The 20,149-nt window shown below is 36.2% G+C and overlaps 2 protein-coding genes across 2 annotated transcripts; both read right to left on the reverse strand.

The window, feature by feature from the left end:
- Window positions 1-89: 89 nt before the first annotated feature.
- Window positions 90-2,332, reverse strand: LOC131524056 (uncharacterized). Its single transcript, XM_058750799.1, has 5 exons — window positions 2,257-2,332; window positions 1,844-2,030; window positions 1,150-1,695; window positions 906-1,011; window positions 90-772 (listed from the first exon to the last, which is right to left on the reverse strand). Exons 2-5 carry the CDS (start codon window positions 1,997-1,999, stop codon window positions 90-92), a joined length of 1,491 nt encoding a protein of 496 aa, XP_058606782.1. The 5' UTR covers window positions 2,000-2,030; window positions 2,257-2,332.
- A 9,633-nt stretch (window positions 2,333-11,965) lies between these two features.
- On the reverse strand, window positions 11,966-15,762 carry LOC131524040 (extracellular calcium-sensing receptor-like). The gene is made up of 6 exons (XM_058750765.1): window positions 14,993-15,762; window positions 14,543-14,831; window positions 13,427-14,233; window positions 13,011-13,238; window positions 12,712-12,835; window positions 11,966-12,465 (listed from the first exon to the last, which is right to left on the reverse strand). The coding sequence occupies exons 1-6, from the start codon at window positions 15,193-15,195 to the stop codon at window positions 12,098-12,100; spliced, it is 2,019 nt and encodes a 672-aa protein (XP_058606748.1). The 5' UTR covers window positions 15,196-15,762; the 3' UTR covers window positions 11,966-12,097.
- Between the last annotated feature and the right edge of the window lie 4,387 nt (window positions 15,763-20,149).

The raw sequence follows: 20,149 nt of genomic DNA on the forward strand, positions 1-20,149 counted from the left end.
TTAGGATGGCTTTAAAAAAAATGCACAAATATATATATATATATATATATATATTTGGATTCAACCTGCAACCAGGCTAGCTCTTTATCTTATCTCAATATTCTTGTTGTCACACCCATAATTGCATGGATGTTCAACACTGAGTAGCAGGCCATAGTAAATGGCAGGTTACATACAAGAAATGTCAGAATAAAGCTGAGCACCAAGTGATCCAAACTAGGACAGAAACCAATTGCAGAGAGCACATCATATTCTGGGGTCAACTTTTCCTGGTAACAGTCCATACTCAAGTTAAATGAAGGGGAATATATTAAAAACCAAAACACAAAGAGAAATATCTGTGTCACAGTAAAGGCAGGAACACTGAGTCTAAGTGGCAATCGGCCAAACCATTTCATAACATTACTGCCTGGAATTGTAGCCTTAATGGCCATTAACACCACTAGTGTTTTCCCCAGAACACAGGAGATACAGAGGACAAATGTGATCCCAAATGCTGTGTGGTGAAGTTTGCAGGAACAACCACTTGACTGTCCAGCAACAGTAATCGGACTCAAAGAGCACCATGAGATGAGCAGCATAAAACTTAGATTGGAATTCCTGCCTCTTTGGGTAAAAACATATCTTTGTGTATACCTCATATATGTCACAACTGCAGTCTGACCAATTAAAAACAGAGAAATGGTGATTAGCAGCACTCTCATAATCCACTGGTGAGACAGGCCTCTGCTGAACAGTTGAGTGCAAATCTGCCATTGTAGTGGACTGATTTCTACAAGTAAAAATTAAATGAAAGCACATCAATTGTTATAATACCATACCAATTGAACAATATTAATTATTGCATATGTGCTCCCTGTAGTAACAAATCATAGACAAACCAAAAACATTCAATCAGAGGTCACCTTTATGCTTCCACATGTCTGTGCAGGTGAGCATATTTGATCTGAAGCAGCTTTTAGCTATTTGGTTCAAATCTCTCTGTTTCTCCACTCGACATCGCCATATGAACTGCCAATAAAAAATAAAATAAATAATAATAATAATAAATAAATGCATAGAAATATATAGTTTATTTGTATTTCTTATTTGTCTTTTTCTATTATAGATTAATTGGGAAGACAACATTCATGAAGCAGAAATCTGTACCTGATAAAGCTCAGCACGGTGATTGTAAGTGCAGCTATCACCATTTCCCTTCACGAGGGAGATCATACACACAGATCTGTGGAGCGACTGTACAAGCTTGCAACACATAGTGCACTTAGTACACACACAGATCAAGGAAGGTATGGTCCAGTCATCTGTCTGCCTGGGGAAGGTACCAATGAGAGCTTTTACTGCTGGCCCAGATAGTTTCACACCAGGTAAAAACATAGTGAGCCTTGACAGATTAGACTCATACGTTTCAGTAAAGTTAGCTGGCATAAACCAGGCCCCAGTTTCCATGCACAGTTTATCTGTGATATCCACCTGGTCCTCTGCAGCCAAGACAATGTTAACTTCGAAGTGCACACAGTTCATTCCTCTTTTGTGATCTTTGACATTCAGTTCACACATTGTGTGAAGCGCATTTGTCCAGACACTTTCTGAAAATCCATTTTTCAGATAAAAGCTGTAACTGTTCATATATTTTAACAGCAGGTGATACACATGGCAGTAATTTAAACAAGTGTGTGTAGACTGATTGAAAGCCTAGACATAAAAAGAAAGAAAAAAAGGTTTTTCAAGATGTTTACATTTAATTTCGAGCTTTTCAACTTTGCTTTGGTTGCTATCTGTTGTTTCACATTTCACACTTTCATATTCATTTACTCTAGCAATCCGTGTTTAAAATGTTTACCTTTTGTGAGCCCAGAAAGGCCTGGTTGAGCTCCAGTTTGTGCTGTGTAACCAGGACCTGCCCATTTAGGACTTCACAAAGGCAGAATACTGAGCACCTTGAAAAAACCACCTGCACTTTGATCGCTTCAACTTTTTCCACAGAAAAGATCACCATGTGTATAGAATGATATTTTTCTACAAAGTAGCTGAAAAAAGACAAACAGAAGATCATAGACTCATTATTTCCAAAACCAAATGCACATGATTATTCAGTCATAGCACAATGGAATCACATAATCATTTTCTTAATAACATTTCATGTAAAAATCAGATTTTACCTTGCCATTATATTCATATTGTTAATACAATATATATAATACAAATAAAAAGTACATGAGTAAATTAAATTAACTTGAATCAAATCATACCCACCCTTGACATGCTATCAGAACATCTCTTGTAGTAAATGTCAAGGCTTTGCTAACATTAATAACTCTATCCTCTGAATGCTCACTTTGTTCATTCTGTCCATCAGCATCTCTTAGGCTAAGCGATCTACAGCAAGGGTTCAGTGCTCTAGTCAGCAGAACAAGTAGAACCACAGTGGCTCCTCTCATCTCAGAAGCTGTGCTGGTTTAGAGTTCCTGTTCAGGGTAGTGTCCTAGCTTTATACACTCCTTTAGAGACACAGGAGGAAGGTACTGATGTGAAACACAAGGGCCAATTCTCAGAGGTAAACATTACTTTACACAAACACTATTTAAGACGATATTTGGTTTATCTGAAGCAGTACAATAACTACTGAAAAATATATAAAATCTCATATTTATTTCCGTTGAATCTTCAGATGGCACTGCATGTTGCTTTAATTTGAATAAATTTAATGACTGATTAATTAGGAACTTTATTCAAAATAAAATATGGAATGATTTTCCGGACTATTTTCAAAAGCAATTGCAAATTGTATTTTCAATTGTGTTTTCCACATGTGGGTGCATAAATTGGGACATAATCCAAATGCAATTGCAAATCTTGCATTACCGTTTGCATTTTCGCATTTTTTCGCATTTTCGTGACTGCCACATTTAAAATGAAACTGTATTTCCCATGTCTTACAAGTTATGAGCCTGTCATATTTAAAAAGCAATATTAATTACCACATTTGGTTTTTCACTTTCTCTGCGTTGCGCATGTAACCTGCCAAAACTCAAATGAAATCACAATTCCTTTTGCATTTGAATTTCAGATGTCTACACGGAAAGCTGTCAATCAATTTGAGGGGGCGGGACCATACTAGGGGGCGTGTTTGTATTGGGAGGTGACGTCACTCAACGTCCTGAACGCTTTAATTAATGGAGGTCATTGGTGAAGGCTCCGCTAAAGACAGCTGTCAATCAGTTCATGCCTGTGTGAACCAACAGACAACCTTCTTGCCACAATACATAATTCTGTCTTTTTTACCCCAAATTACCACTGATTATACCCTGCTAACAGAGGGAGCAACAACGGTAAGCACAATAGGTCAATATTCACTATTAACGAAAAGCTTTTCACCTGTCTCAACATCTCTCACTGCTTCTCTCACTCCGACTGAAGCAAATGAGTAAACAGACAGTGCAATTATACACTTATGGTTTCCTACAAATGTAGAAAATACAAAAGATCAGGCTACAACATCACTGAACTAAATTATACCCATATGCAAATCACATTTCTTATTAATACACATGTATTAACATTAAAGATTAAAAATAAGAAAGTGTGACCCTGGATCACAAAACCAGTCTTAAGTCGCTGGGGTAAATTTATAGCAATAGCCAAAAATACATTGTGGGTCAAAATTATTGATTTTTATTTTATGCCAAAAATCATTAGGACATTAAGTAGAGATCATGTTCCATGAAGATATTTAGTAAATGTCCTACTGTAAATATGTCAAAACTTTGTATCTCTGCCAAATATTGTCCTATCCTAACAAACCATACATCAATGATGTATAAATCTCAGTTAAAAAAAAAAAAAAAAAATTTTGTGGTTTTGTGGTACAGGGTCACAAATGAGAAACTGTGATGAGTCGCGCAGCAGTAATAACGTAACAAAAACATATACAATTTCAAGCAAAATGATCATATCTATTCAAGCATTTAACATTTATAAGTTTAATTAAATATCAGCAATGAACTGCATAAATTATAGCGATCAAGAAGGTCCTCTTTCCCAAACGCGTACAGTAAGATTTAGTTGATACAGTATCAGCTCCCCATCAGTAGTATACTGCCACCTGCTGGCGCAGTTGTGTAACTTAGAGAACAAGTTTTGTTATGTTGAGTTTGTGAGAAAAATAAGTTGTGATAAATAGAAAACAACTTTTGTCATGTCGAGATCACAAGAAAACAAGAAGGGAAAAAAAATGCATGGCCACGTAGAACTTCCCTAGTAATAGAGAGCGCATCACCTGCCTCAAGATCTTTTACTGTTTGCACTCTGATTGAGGCACATAAACAAACAGACAGTGCAAATCTGCACGCATTTAGCTGTTTGCCACCTATATCTTATTCCTATCTTATAATAGAGCACCTGCCTCAAAATCTCTCAGTCTGTTTACACTCCAATTAATGCACGTAACAAAACAGAAAATACTCCTGTTCTGCCTGCCCTAGAAGAGACTTCACACCAACAATCTAGGCGCAGCTGTCACAGAACATGCCACAGCCAATGTGAATTAATATTAAAAATCATGTGCATCAATCGCAGTGTCGGGTGGCTGTACACAGTGAGAGATCTTGAGACTTGCGCGACTCTTTGGTGCCATGGCCCATGGGACGCGTGCTCCATAACGGATTAAAACTGTTAAAATATGAAATTATAAGGTGGAAAATGGGTAAATAAATATAGATTGGGAAGGTTTTTTTGTTTTGTTTTTTTTTTGTAATATTGAGGCAGGTGTAGAAAGGAATAAAATGTACTGTAATAAGTGTCTGTTTACTCATTTGCGTCAATCGGAGTGAGAGAAGCCGTGAGAGATGCTGATACAGGTGTAAAGCGTTTCGTTAATAGTGAATATTGACCTATTGTGCATACCGTTGTGGCTCCCGCTGTTAGCAGGGGATAATCGCTGCATTTGGGGTAAAAAAGACAGAATTATGTATTGTGCCAAGAAGGTTGTCTGTTGGTTCACACAGGCATGAACTGATTGACAGCTGCCTTTAGCGGAGCCTTCATCGATTACCTCCATTAATCAAAGTGTTCAGCACGGTCGTCTGTGAGTGACATCACTTCCCAATACAAACATGCCCCCTAGTATAGTCCTGCCCCCTCACAATGATTGACAGCTTTCCGTGTAGACATCGGAAATTCAAATGCAAAAGGAATTGCGATTTCATTTGAGTTTTGGCAGGTTACATGCGCGACGCAGAGAAAGTGAAAAACCAAATGTGGTAATTAATATTGCTATTTAAATGTGACAGGCTCATAACTCTTAAGACATGGGAAATACAATTGCAAATGGACTTTGCCTTTTCATTTGAAATGTGGCAGTCACTGTGCGTTCGCAGTCACGGAAATGCGAAAAAATGCGAAAATGCAAACGGTAATGCAAGATTTGCAATTGCATTTGGATTATGTCACAATTTATGCGCCCACATGTGGAAAACGCAATTGAAAATACAATTTGCAATTGCTTTTGAAAATAGTCCGGAAAATCATTCCATAATAAAATAACAAAATATTTAACACAAAGTATTTAACAATTTACAGTTTTTACATTTGAATTAAGGAGTTTAATGACCTTACATGGTACATTTCAATTCACACTAGTGAAAATTACGTGATAAGGGATAGACGTACAGTCAGCTCAGTGGGTTGTATTGTTTTATACCTCAATGAGGATGTTTGACCGACACAATAAAAATATATATATATATTAGTGCTGTCAATCGATTAAAAAAATTAATCATGATAATCACAAATTTAAAATACTAGGATTTACCTGTAAATGTGTTGAAATAAAGAAATGCATGACAAACTAGTTTAAGGAAACAGAACCTTTCACACTTCCACCAGATATGAGACATAACGTCTCAGGTTACATATGTAACCATGGTTCCCTGAGTAGGGAACGAGACACTGCGTCCTCTAGGGGTCGCTATGGGGAACGCCGTCAGCGTGACCCATGTCTGAAGCATATATAGGCGACAGCCTATGACGTCACTACTGGCGCGACCACAGTATAAAGGGGAGCCAGGAAAATACGTCATTCACTTCTTCGTCTGAAGCTTGCGTCCGAAGCATGGCACCGAGCCTAGAGGATGCAGTGTCTCGTTCCCTACTCAGGGAACCATGGTTACATATGTAACCTGAGACGTTCCCTTTCGAGGAAACTTCAAACTGCGTCCTCTAGGGGTCGCTATGGGGAACGGAATACCCACGCCACCATGCTGAGGGGAGTGCAAGCCAAGCACAAAAGGCGAGCACTAAGTACCAACTCTACACGGCTAAGGGAGTTGCCCCTGGGACGGTTCAACAGCTGTCAGTGACATTATCCCCTTCGGCCAAAAACCTGAGCTGCATACCCCAGAACTTACCTGTTAGGGGCCGGGCCTCCTGGACCCAGGGTAGAGCTCGAAGGCTTGGAATCAGATTTAGCAGAGATTCCTTTAAGGGGATATGACCAAGCGCCTAGGATAGTAACTAGGCCTTGGCCTGTCACCCAGGGGCTACTGCTTGCTCTGCATGAGCTCGCTGAAGGAATTGTCTCAACAGATCCTTGGTAGCAACACCCTGTTCAAGTCAGTATCACTGGGGATACATAGGTAGAGTGGGGCCCAAGGTGAAAACAGGGACCTGACCGACTCAAAGAAAGGGCACGAAGCCGCAGCGCGTAACCCATACCATACAGGATTTTAGAAAGATCACAAAACACTTGGTGTGCGATCTTACCACAACGTGGCTTTCAGAAAGTGCACAGAGACTAGCGTGCGCACTTACCATAACATGGATTTGAAACACCATTCTGGAGAGTGGAGAACCCAACTCTCAGCATGAGAGGGAACTCAGTCTCTCAGAAGGGAGCGGCATGCTCATAGGTGACCCTCATGGTGAGGGGAGCAATGCTAGCTCGACCAATAAACACAGCTCTGCAGAGCAGAGAACCCAACTCTCAGCATGAGAGGGAACTCAGACGCTCAGAAGGGAGCGGCATGCTCATAGGTGACCCTCATGGTGAGGGGAGCAACGTCAGCTCGACCCACAAGGAGAGCATATGGGACACAAAGCTCTAGGGGAGCGGAGAACCCAACTCTCAGCATGAGAGGGAACCCAGACGCTCCGAAGGGAGCGGCATGCTCATAGGTGACCCTCTATGGCGAGGGGAGCAATGCTAACTCTACCAACTGCATTTCGTTGCCCTGTACCTGTACTTGTGTAATGACAATAAAGTTGAATCTAATCTAATCTAACCAACAAGGAGAGCAACGCAAACAGGGAGGCAAGAGAGGCCTAACAACCCGAGGCTGCTGATGACAGAGCTCGGGAGAGCGGAGAACCCAACTCTCAGCATGAGAGGGAACTCAGATGCTCAGAAGGGAGCAGCATGCTCATAGGTGACCCTCAATAGTGAGGAGAGCAACGCCAGCTCGACCAACAAGGAGAGCATAGGGCTGAATGACAGAACTCTGGAGAGCGTTTTCTTGCGACCTTACATGAAATATTATGACAAAATGCATTGTGAAGAATTGGACCTGTTCTGCAGGTGCATTAGAGCTAATATTAGCATCATGCTTCATAAGACAATTTATGAGATTAGTAGTACACTTTTACTCAGAGCTCACTTCAAACTACCAGAGTGTTTGTAATAACTTCCTTTTACGATCACATGTGGAATTTGGTTGTTTACTGTTGTTAAAATATGCTATTTATAGCCTTTTATATTGCTGCACAAATTAGCATTTCAGATGTACACATTATTCTCAAGAAAATCACATACAAATATCCTATCGTAATCGTGTGTTTATTATGTTATATAATCTATAGTGGCTGTTGTCATGTTTATTTCTACACAAAAATAAAAGCCTTAACATGTATGCTCTGGCTGAAACTCACGTTGTTTGTGATGTTACCAAGTATAATACACATTAGTAAAAGGATCTATTTAAATTTTTATAAGAAGTTGGGGTCAAAGCGATTAATTTGCGTTAAAAAAATTAATGTGTTCAAATTTTTAGATTAATCGCATGCGGCTCTGTAAAGCGTTAACGTTGACACCCCTAATATATACAGTATATATATATATATATATATATATATACACAGTATATGTATGTGTGTATATATATATATATATATATATATATATACTAGGTGTCAACGCTAACGCTGCTAACGCATGTAATTAATCTAAAAAGTTTAACGCATTAATATTTTTTTAACGCAAATTAATCGTTTGATAAGGTTTGACCCCAACTTCTTCCCGTCATCGCAGCGCGGAAGGTCATCTATCATTGTGTGATGAGGGTACAGTGAACCAGTGTTGCCAGTTCAGCGGCACAAGTGGGCTATTTTGAAAATACAGTCGCGGGAAAAATTACAGAGCCGTGGGTTGCGTTTTTTTGGGTTACTTTTATAATGTAACGCGGCCGCCCAAATAGACAAATAAATATTAAAATAGATTGTTTTACTAATGTGTATTATACTTGGAATGTATCCCTGGCAACTTAAGAACGGAAATGTGGTTGTAACATCACACACAACGTGAGTTTCAGACAGAGCATACATGTTAAGGCTTTTACACAGCAGAAATAAACATGACAACAGCCACTATAGATTATTTAAAATAATAAACACGATTACGATAGGATATTTGTATGTGATTTTCTTGAGTGAATGTGTGCATCTAAAATGCTAATTTGTGCAGCCATATAAAAGGCTATAAATAACATATTTTAACAATAGTAAACAACCAAATTCCACATGTGATCGCAAAAGGAAGTTATTACAAACACTTGATGGTGGTTTAAAGTGAGTTCTGAGTAAAAGTGCACTATCAATCTCATAAATTGCCTTATGAAGCATGATGCTAATATTAGCTCTAATGCACCTGCAGAACAGGTCGAATTCTTCTTCATAATGCATTTTGTCATAATACTTCACGCAAGGTCGCAAGAAAATGTTTTGTTGTATTTATTTAGAAATACTTTTGATAATAGTTGGGTAAATGTATACTGGGATTGAAGCGATGTGGCTTGGTAAACATTATTGCCAGTATAAAGGCTGATAATGGCTGAATAAAAACAAAAGAATAATGATAAAAGAATAATATGGATTATGTCTCATACCTCGCGGAAATGTGAAAGGTTTTGTTTCCTTGAACTAGTTTGTCATGCATTTCTCTATTTCAACACATTTACAGGTAAATCCTAGTATTTTAAATTTGCGATTAATCATGATTAATCACAGTCCATGACTGTGATTAACAAGATAATTTTTTTTAATCGATCGACAGCACTAATATATACATACATACAGTGTATGTATGTATGTATACATACTCATAATTTATTATTACCCGTCATTTTAATTTTCATATTTTAATTAAAATAACACATTTGATTGCTTGTATTTTTGTTCACATTTTCATTTTTAATAATGAACCTACAGGACGAGCATATAGGCTTATGCATTTATTTATTTATTTATAAAGAGAACAGATGAACAGAGACTGTGCATCACTTTTCATGTTCGACATCACAGTGATCACGGCAGTGACAGTGGAGGCCACTAAAAACAACAAAATTTGCTAGGGCTGGGTTAAAAAAATAGGTTTCTCGATTTTAATAGATTCTCATTTTTTGAATCAATATCGATTCTTAAATCCCAATCGATTCAGTTTCCAGTTGATGAATGAACCTTACATATAGTGTGCCTTACCATCCAATAAAGCGCAATAGGCTAAGCTTGTGCGTTGTTACTTTTGATATGAAATAGTCTCATACTTCATATTTTTTCCATTTTATTAGGAAATTCAAGCAATAAATACCATTTTGACGTTCTTTAATGTGGCATGATAGATCAGTGTAGACACCTCAGATCAAGCGAAGTGGCAGCGCACGTGAATTGATAATCTCTTTCGCTTTACTAGTGGGTACTCACCTGTGCGTAATCAAAGGCATAGTAAAAAGGCTGATGATCCTGCGCTCTGCTGCCAAACTGGAGCATACTCGCCACCAACCGGACATGGGTGGGAATTACAGTTACAAATTACAAAAGATCACCCTCAGCGTAATCTGTCAAAGTGACGGACGGCCTTCAGATTTTTCCGTCACTGCTCAAAAAATTCCGTAAATGACAGAAAATTTTCAGTTAACACAACCTCTGAAATATAAATCAATAGGCCTAATATATATATATAGATAGATAGATTTAATCCATTAATTTGAACCAGACCTAATTAGGTCACCTTATTGATTGGGTACTGCGTGATGTAGCCTATAGAATGCAGTTGTATGCCTCCAAAATTTAAGATATTGGAGCAAAGGTGAACCATCAGGTGAACCAATGACTCAATGGCCTGTTTATAAAGAGAGCCATTTACTTAATTCATGAATGAATCAGCCATTTGAACAAACCAATGAATGAGTGACTTACTCATTAATCAAGACATTTAAGCCACATATTGGCAGTATAAAAATAATAATAATTTCCATATTAATAAAAACATTAAAGAGATAGTTCACCCAATGATCATTAATTATAAAATTTTATCTAAATGAGTCTGAGTGAATGTAAATTTACTCTGAAAATCATGTTTAACCTACTGTTGACTGAATATTTGCTTTAATAAATAATAATAAAAAAAGATAAAGAGCAATGGGGCAGGAGGAAGTTGACAGGACAATAGATGTTGTCTTGACAGGGCTACTCACCCAAAACGTTGTTTAATTTGAAATATCCCTGATGTCTCTTGCCATTCATAAATGCATTTTTTTCTCTCTCTATGTAGGCCAGAGGATGTGCATGCTTTTTGTTTGTTATTCCCTTGCCAAAGTCCATATGGCAAGGTACCCACCAGTCCTGAATTTGTTTTTGGCTGTTGTTATACCTTCTATAATTAGCCTAAACACCAAAATATGATAGTTTGGGAACTGATTTTTTTAAAGGCCTTTTGTGTTATTTAGGTCTTCCATGGGAATGGAGGCATGCACAAGGTTTATATTTGGTATACATTTTATTTGTAAAGTTCAGTGTAGTAAGAGTTAAGAGAATTTCTGAGTTACAGTACAATAATTGAGAAGCTGACATGTCATTATTTTGGCAGTTAAACATTTGCAGTGGCAATGTCATTATCACTGGCCACAAGCTGTCATAACTTTATCATAAAAAATTTAAAAAAAAAAAGAAAGAAAAAAACACATATTATCATATTCACCCATAAAGGTCTGATAATGACTTAACATACTTACAGTGTGAGAAACGGAAGAGAGAGAATGATACAATTAATTTATTGCATTAGTAGTCCTATAACCATTTTTTTTTTTTTCCACTAGAGGGAGATAATATTTGTTGCATTTACTTGAAAGACTGAAAATTGTTCAGGTCTTCACTGAGTCCTTCGATGTCTGATGTGACCTAGTGTTTTTTTGTTGTTGTTGTTTTTTTTTGTTTGTTTTTTGTATATTCAGCTAAATTAATTCAGTTAAAAGTGTTATGTTTATGCTGCATCCTTTTTATACCATATTAACAGGTTAATGTGGCATTTTTCCTAGTAAATGTTTTTTTGTGTTTGCACCTGGTCTTAGCAGGACAACATAACATTTTGGAATGAAAATACAGATCAGTAGACTATAACTGGAAGCTAAAATGGCAAATATCTCCACTGCTACTGTAAACTTCCCAGGTGTGCTTAGGTAAGCTGGTATGAAGGCAATCCAGACAGCACAGAATATGAGCATGCTGAATGTGATGAATTTGGCTTCATTAAAGTTATCAGGCAGCTTCCGAGCTAGAAAAGCCAGAATGAAGCACAATACAGCCAGTAAACCAATATAACCCAGCACAGCCCAGAAACTGACAGCTGAGCCTAATCTGCATTCTAGGATTATCTTTTCTCTGTAATAGCTCATGTTCATATATGGTGAAGGTGGGGATATTGTTAACCAAAAGAAACAGATGAGGACCTGTACAAGAGTAAAGCCAACAACACTGATTCTCTGTTGAAGAGGCCCAAACCATTTCATGACATTTCTTCCTGGAAGTGTAGCTTTAAAAGCCATTAATACCACTATTGTTTTCCCCAAAACACAAGAGATACAGAGGACAAAGTGATCCCAAATGCTGTGTGACGCAACATACAGGACCACTCAGTAGGCCGACCAATGAAAGTAAGTGAACAGAGGAAACACAGAGTCAATGAGAAGAGCAGCAGGAAGCTCAGCTCTGAGTTGTTGGCTTTTACTATTGGTGTGTCTTTGTAGTGAAAAAATACTACAAATATGAACATAGTTAAAAATGCCCCAAGTAACCCAAACATCATTAAAACGATACCCATGATTTCGGTGAATGACAGGAATTCCACTGTCTTTTTGATACACTCATCACCTCTGCTATTGGACCTGTATCCAAAAGGGCACTTCACACAGTCAGATGAATCTGGTGTGGGTGAAAAATGGAATTGCAATAGTAATGAGCCTGTTATTTCAATTAAGCCTCTTCTAGCCAATCATATACTACTAACTGATCATTTACCACTCCTTTAAAAAATAGATGTAAGTGTTTTAAATAATGTTTTGAGGACAGTTTATTTGATCATTTAGATTAAAATTATTGTAAAGCTTTTCCATTTGATCCTCTTTTGATGAACTGCAAGTGTTAAAATAGCAATTAAACAAGCATTACCTGTTGTGTTACTAATCTCTCCTGGAGGGCATGGGATACAGTCAAAACAGCAGATGGGCCTTCCTTTCTGCACCGCTTTCCTAGTGCCTAGGGGACAGCTCTCACTGCACACAGACACAGGCACCTGCCACACATCAGGGGAAATCTACTTGAACAACAATAGAAAAATAATATGCTGTGTGACATGTTTGTACATGTTTACACATGTTTGTCTTTGCCATTGTGATGCATCGCTGCATCACATGTGCACTTGGGGATTTTGTTTTGATTGGTGAGTTAATTTGAAAAGAGACTCTTACAGTCCTTAGGCCTCCTCCCCAGATGATGTTGACATTGTTCATAGTAAACTGTTGCCCACGAGGCTGAGTTGCATCATAGTAGCCAATTGTGACTACTTCCATCGTGCCTTTTGTGGCCTTTTGTAAGTTTACTAGTTCATATCTCGCGGGGGAGTCACCTTTGCTATCGAAAAACAGTGTTTCTCCCCCATTCGTGGTGAAATTCACAGTCTGCAGATAATGTAAAATCTGAAATGGCAAAACAAGGATTTTTTTTTTTTTTTTTGTAAATTGATAACACCATATGGTGACTACATTGATTAAAATGTACTTAATAATAAATTAATTCATCTTTTTTTTTAATCATGCCTTTTACTTGGATGTTTACATATATTTCAAGTTAGATATTTAGATTTTCTATTTAGAAGATATTTTACCTGCCAGGGTTGTACTGTAGTGGGTTGGGCACAGGTGGCATTAGCAAATGGGCCTTTTTGTTGCTTACATGACAATAGATTATCCAGTGCATGAGCAATTGCATATACAGCCTTGTAGACATTATTGGCATATCTCAGATCAGACACATCAGTAAAATGATGTTTGACATATTTTAAGTGCTCTGAGCCATTGCATGACCTTTGTGTTATATTTGGGCTCAGTGAGCACTGAAAAACATTTTCCCAGAATTCCTTGAGAAACATACTTTTAGGAAACTGAGATGGGTTAACATCTTGTAGAAAAGGGCCTAATCCAGGTATTTGAGAATTGCGGACAGTGAATCCTATAGATCCAATTAGCAAAGTGTGGCCTTGGCTATCTACTAAAGAGCCATCTGTAATCCAGGCATCACTTCCGATCCACTGCAGCCCTGTAATATTTTGCCTGTATAGCTCATCCACCAGTATCTTAATCTCTCTGTGCGACATGAAAGCCATTATTACCTTAGATGTGGAGGTTCTGATAGTGTCTACGATATTTGTTAATGACGTTTTTGATCCTGTGCTTTCAAAAGCTTCTGAGTATTCAATACAGACTCCCTCCTCATGTGCAGCCTTAATGAATGTGGCAATGCCATTTTTACCATAATCATTGTCATTGCTTAAGGTTCCCACCCATGTCCAACCAAAATGTTTCACCAGCTGGGCCAGTGCTCTGCTTTGGTAGTAATCACTTGGAATAGTTCTGAAGAAAGAAGGAAACTCTTTTCTGTTGCTTAGGCAAGCACAGGTAGCAAAATGACTGATCTGTGCCAACACAAATACAAATGTGACCACAGCATGAATGAGACTGAGAGAAAAAAAATTTAGTACATGTTTTTCTCTTCATGTGAACAGACCATTAGTTATGTAAACGACAACTTTTTTAACATCCTTATCTGTATAATATATGTTTAGCTTTTTCATGTGATATATATATATATATTTTTTTTACAGAGAGAGTAAGTAACAACAAAAACTTGAAAAAAATAAATATATATACAAACTTCATTTATACCTGCATACTACTGGTAAACTTGATGTATAGGAAGATAATATAATTGGATGACATCTTACCACTGGTATGTGGAATCGGCCAGTTATTCTAGCAAACCCAATGGTTGGAGTGGATCCTGAATGGCCTATTATAGCCTGTACAGTATTGGCCTTGGTGCAGTTTAATTCATCAAAGACGGCATCTTGTCCATTGGACAGTGAAAGTGCAGATTGAAGAATATTAGAGAATCCACAAGCATTGAAGATTTCATACCCCAGTGTGTGGTTTGGGAGTATATTTGGGTTTTTATTTATTTCCTCTATTGCGAAGATCATAGTGCATGCAAATTTAAATTCCCTATAATTGATACTAAAGAGACATTTTTTTTTTCGTTAAAGGAAGAGTGGAAAAAAGTAGCACATACAAGCAAGTACTGCTTCTTTTTAAGCAAAACACAAACACCAATGCATTATTCAGTCCTACGCATTACAATACGCTATGATAACAATTTGCATTAAAGACATACATACTCCTTGCATTTTGGTTGTGGAGGTAATCGGGTAAACTGCGGAATGACCCCTGTATAGCCTGTGTAAAATGTGAAGATGCCTCCGATCTTTAGAGCTCCATCTTTGATGAACTCAGGCAGATGTGCTTTGCCCTGTCGCCTACAGTCTGGCTGTTCTGCTTTGATCAACACTGATAAGAGCAGTAGTAGCTCCAGAATCAGCATTGTGGATTGGATCCCTTCAAACACTCAGTGGCCAACACATCCCTTCAAACACTCTTTTTATAGACCAAAGCTTTTTTTTTTACACCCATGACAGACGATGTATTGCCATACATCATTATGTATATATTTTATATGTGTGTGACCCTGGACCACAAAACCAGTCATAAGTAGCAGGGGTATATTTGTAGCAGTAGCCAACAATAAATTGTACGGGTCAAAATTATCTATTTTTTTTTTTTAATTCCAAAAATCATTAGGATGTTAAGTAAAGATCATATTCCATAAAGATATTTTGTAAATGTCCTACCATAAATATATAAAAACTGAATTGACTAGTAATATGCATTGCTAAGGACTTCATTTGGACAACTTCAAAGGCGATTTTCTCAATATTTAGATTTTTTTTTTTTTTTTTTTGCACCCTCAGATTCCAGATCTTCAAATAGTTTTAACTTGGCCAAATAATATCCTATCTTAACAAACCATACATCAATGAAAAGCTTACTTATTCAGGTTATATGTAAATCTCAATTTCAAAAAATTTACCCTTATGACTGGTTTTGTGGTTCAGGGTCACACACACACACACACACACACACAAACATATATATATTGATTTTACATGATTATATTATTTATTCAGCTTTCAGGTGACGTATAAATCATAATTTCCAAAAAAAAAAAAAGACCCTTATTACTGTTTTTTTGTGGTCCAGGGTCTCTCTCACACACACACACACACGTGTGTGTGTGTGTGTGTGTGTGTGTGTGTGTGTATATATCGTCGCCTTGGAATTATAAGGTTCTATCTGCATTCTAAACGGTTTTGAGATATTGAGCTTTAAAATTTTTGCATTCCATATAGCAAAAATGATATGAGGAACAAGTCTCTTTCCTACATGAAAATGACAGAGACTCTAAATGTATTCTAAATGTACAATATCAAAAATGTTAAATGGGGATTTTTGGAACAGGTCAAATGCAGATAGAACCTTTTAATTCTAAAAGTCATTGATCTTGCAAAACATTAATTGAAGCAACAATTTTCAAGAAATACAAATAGTTTTTTTTATAATTTGTTTTAAAACATAAAATTAGTGTTGTAACAATGTGTCAACATGTATGAGAAAGGTAAATCTAATGCTTTCTTTATCACATTTATTCCATATTTTAGGACAAATAATTTTTTCTTGGTTAAGTTAGGCACAAAGGGCAATACTAAATATTTTGTTCAGTGCTAATGTTAATTTTAGCTAGGATTATAGTGGGTACTTAAACACATTATTGAGGGAACAGTTAAGGCAGCTAACGTTACTCTAATCCATCTGACCAGGACTTTATTCCACAGAAACCGGGACAGGGAAAATGGCTTTCTCTTTAAATCAGTGGACGAGATAACATGCTGACATTTATTGTTGTAATTAAGACCCCATCATTTAAATGGTTGACTATTTGATATTTAAGGCTTAATGTTGTAAAATTTAAGACATTTTAAGACTTTGAACTTCATGAATATTTCGCCAATCATTACATATTCGGGTCTTTAGCAGACTTACTTTGGACCCAGAACAAAAATGCACGGATGGATCTCTAATTGCTGTAATAGCAAACTCTCTTGATATTTTAAGAACATAAAATAAAATAAAAACAAAACAAAAAAAGAATAAAATAAGCATACTTTCTTACCTTTTCAAGCTTAAAAGGGTTCGAGAGCAGATTTTACCATCACTGCCATCGTCAGAGCTCATTTCCTCAGCGATTCAGCATCTGGCTCATATTCACGATCTCAATATATTCTCAAAACTATCGTTTTCAGCATCTTCAAAAACAACATTTTGATCGCTATTCACCACATCCACCATCAAACGCCTGTGGCACTTATATTTCATTATGCAGTAATTGCTCGGCAGTAAATCCATTGAAGCCAGTTCAATTTTTGAAGATGATTGTTTGTTTTATGCATGCGCTATAAGTGAAAAATCACGTCATCATTATGTTTTAAACAGTGCCACTTTGTGGAATAAAGGTGAATTGCACTTATTGATTATGCAGACACGTAATTATTGTTGTTTAATCTTTCCAGCTGTTACGGAGCAGTCCGGCGACATGACAAAGAACGTTGATCCTGATTGGTCAGCTTGCGTGCATTCGAAGTGCTGATTGGCTGATTCTCAGATAGACCCTTATAGAACCAAGTTAGAGTTCGATTTTGTAGATAGAACCTTTTTGTTTTCTAAATAAAAAGTCCTAAAATGTACACCACTTTAAAAAAATGAATAAATAAAAACATCACATAATGTAAATAAGTTGTCACAGAATAAGAATATGTGAATAACTCAATTTTGACAAAAATGTCAGATAGAACCTTATAATTCCAAGGCGATAATGTGTGTGTGTGTGTGTGTGTGTGTGTGTGTGTGTGTGTGTGTGACAAAAACTAGTCATACATATTATGGCATGCCATTCAGGAAATTATAGTATTTATAATATGAAGTTTGAATATATTGAAAGGAAGTCTGAATGTATGGAATGAAACTTGAATATATGGAATGAAAGTTTGAATATATGGAATACACGTCTGAATATATGGAATGAAATATGAATATATATGGAATGAAACTTGAATATATTGAATGAAAGTTTAAATTTATGGAATGAAATATTAATATATGGAATGAAACTTGAATATATTGAATGAAAGTCTGACTATATAGATTGAAATTTGCAGTGTATGGAATTAAAATGCAAATTTGACAGTATTTAATGAATATTAATATACTGTTAGCTAGTTATATCCTTGTTATCAGAGCATATTTATAATATGAAGTTTGAATATACTGAAAGGAAGTCTGAATGTATGGAATGAAACTTGAATATATGGAATGAAAGTTTGAATATATGGAATACAAGTCTGAATATATGGAATGAAATATGAATATATATGGAATGAAACTTCAATATATTGAATGAAAGTTTAAATGTATGGAATGAAATATGAATATATGGAATGAAACGAATATATTGAATGAAAGTCTGAATATAGAATGAAATTTGCAGTGTATGGAATTAAAATGCAAATTTGACAGTATTTAATGAATAATAATATACTGTTAGCTAGTTATATCCTTGTTATCAGAGCAATAGTTTTCTGAACTGAATGACTTTAATAATGTAATTTCCTCAAATTTTCCAATAGCTGATCATATACCAAACAATACAATCAGTTTGGAGTGTACATCCCATCATCTTGATATCCCATCATCTCAGACATTTCACACAGTGTTAATTCTGACAGCATTTTGATTTAGTTTTAGTCTTTTGAATAAAATGCCATAGGCTATAGTTTTAGTCATATTTTAGTCATTTGTATTGTTTTAGTTTTAGTCTTAGTTTTAGTTTTAGTTTAGTTCTTTAGTTTTAGTTGACTAAAAATAGTAGATTTATTCGACTAAAAACTGTAACGACTGGCTAACTGTAATGCATTAATTAAGCATTTAAGTATCACACAACTGTTACTTGAATACATGACTAAACTGACAGTTTGATGTACCGTATTGACCCGAATATAAGACAATGTTTTTTTCTTGGGAATACATCTGAAAAAATGCGGTCGTCTTATATTCGGGGTCTAGACTTTGACATGTCAATAATACACCCAGAACAATAGGTGGCGCTAAATACGTGTAAAACGAGTGTGCCATGAAATATGTGATGTAATGTGTGTTGTAAAGATCGCGAGTGAAAACAAAAGAAAAGCTTACAGCGGCACGAGTCGTGACTGTCATGTTAACCTGATGGGACTAAACTTCCTCTGTAAGTGATTTTAAAACACAGTACCCAGATTTGAAGACTAAAATAAGATTTCACTTCTACTGTTAATAAAATTTTGGTAGGCTGCTATGAGATGGATAGCCTAAATGTTATATAATTCAAATTGTCTACCTGTTATTTTTATGGTATATCAAAAAGTGTATATTTTTCAATGTCAGTTTTGGTACATTTTACCAGCATTTACCATACTTTCAAAACAAAAAAATAAAATAGGAAAAATATGCAATATGAAAATAAGAGAGAGAGAAAAAACAAAAAAACAAGATTTGGTTTTCAAAAAGCCTTTTTCCAAAAGTTACATCTGGAAAAAGGGGGGTCGTCTAATAATCAGGGGCATCTTATATTCGGGTCAATACGATAATTGTGTTTTTTTGACAATTCAAGTGCAAAAAGACACAAAAAAGAGCTCAATTCTGTGCTCATCAGGGCCTAACGCATACTTTTTTTATGGTTCTAGTTAACTATAATTACCTGATAGTAAAATCTATTTAATGAATAATATGTCAAATAATGTCCTTAGTCTTTCCTTCTTGTAACTGGAATCCCCGAAACAAGACCGAAATACACCAGAATTCTTATTTGCAGGCTGCTCATTCAAGTTCATGAGGGAGATAAAATATCCATTCTTACAACCGTCTAAAACACATTACCATATAAACAATTGTAAAGTAAACATCGCTATACTTAAACAGCAATAGTTCATAAGAAGTTGCCTGGCATAAATGTGTGCTATTAATTTATTGCAAACTGCTCCAAATCAGTTTGAAGCACTGTTGTTCGAGCCTGTAGAACGTGCAACAGTGCAGAGTTTTCCCGCGGTTAGATCAGAACGTTACAATTCATATGTACACATCTATCACACAGGACGTCAGTTCTGACTGGGCATTTTCATCTCATTTTTATTTGTCGACAAAAATGGCATCGATGTAGATTACTACAGAACTACACAAATGTGCTGTTCACACAAGCAAGTGTTCTTTTTTTTTTTTTTTTTTTACCTGTAAGATACCATTCACTTAAATAAACTCTTTAATGTCAATCATCCACCCAATTCAAGTTTTGTCCCATATATTCAAACTTTTATTCCATATATTCAGACTTTCATTCCATATATTAAAATTTC

The sequence above is a fragment of the Onychostoma macrolepis genome, chromosome 18 (genome assembly GCF_012432095.1).
Source record: "Onychostoma macrolepis isolate SWU-2019 chromosome 18, ASM1243209v1, whole genome shotgun sequence".
NCBI lineage: Eukaryota > Metazoa > Chordata > Actinopteri > Cypriniformes > Cyprinidae > Onychostoma > Onychostoma macrolepis.

Excerpts from the sequence above, each read along its gene's own strand:
- LOC131524056 (XM_058750799.1), bottom strand. The coding sequence starts at position 1,999 with ATGGTGATCTTTTCTGTGGAAAAAGTTGAAGCGATCAAAGTGCAGGTG. Across the intron at positions 1,696-1,843 it reads CCTTTCTGGGCTCACAAAAG|GCTTTCAATCAGTCTACACA; the intron begins GTAAACATTTTA and ends TTTTATGTCTAG. Across the intron at positions 1,012-1,149 it reads ACCGTGCTGAGCTTTATCAG|TTCATATGGCGATGTCGAGT; the intron begins GTACAGATTTCT and ends TTTTATTGGCAG.
- LOC131524040 (XM_058750765.1), bottom strand. The coding sequence starts at position 15,195 with ATGCTGATTCTGGAGCTACTACTGCTCTTATCAGTGTTGATCAAAGCA. Across the intron at positions 14,832-14,992 it reads CCACAACCAAAATGCAAGGA|TATCAATTATAGGGAATTTA; the intron begins GTATGTATGTCT and ends ATGTCTCTTTAG. Across the intron at positions 12,466-12,711 it reads AGAGATTAGTAACACAACAG|ATTCATCTGACTGTGTGAAG; the intron begins GTAATGCTTGTT and ends CACCCACACCAG.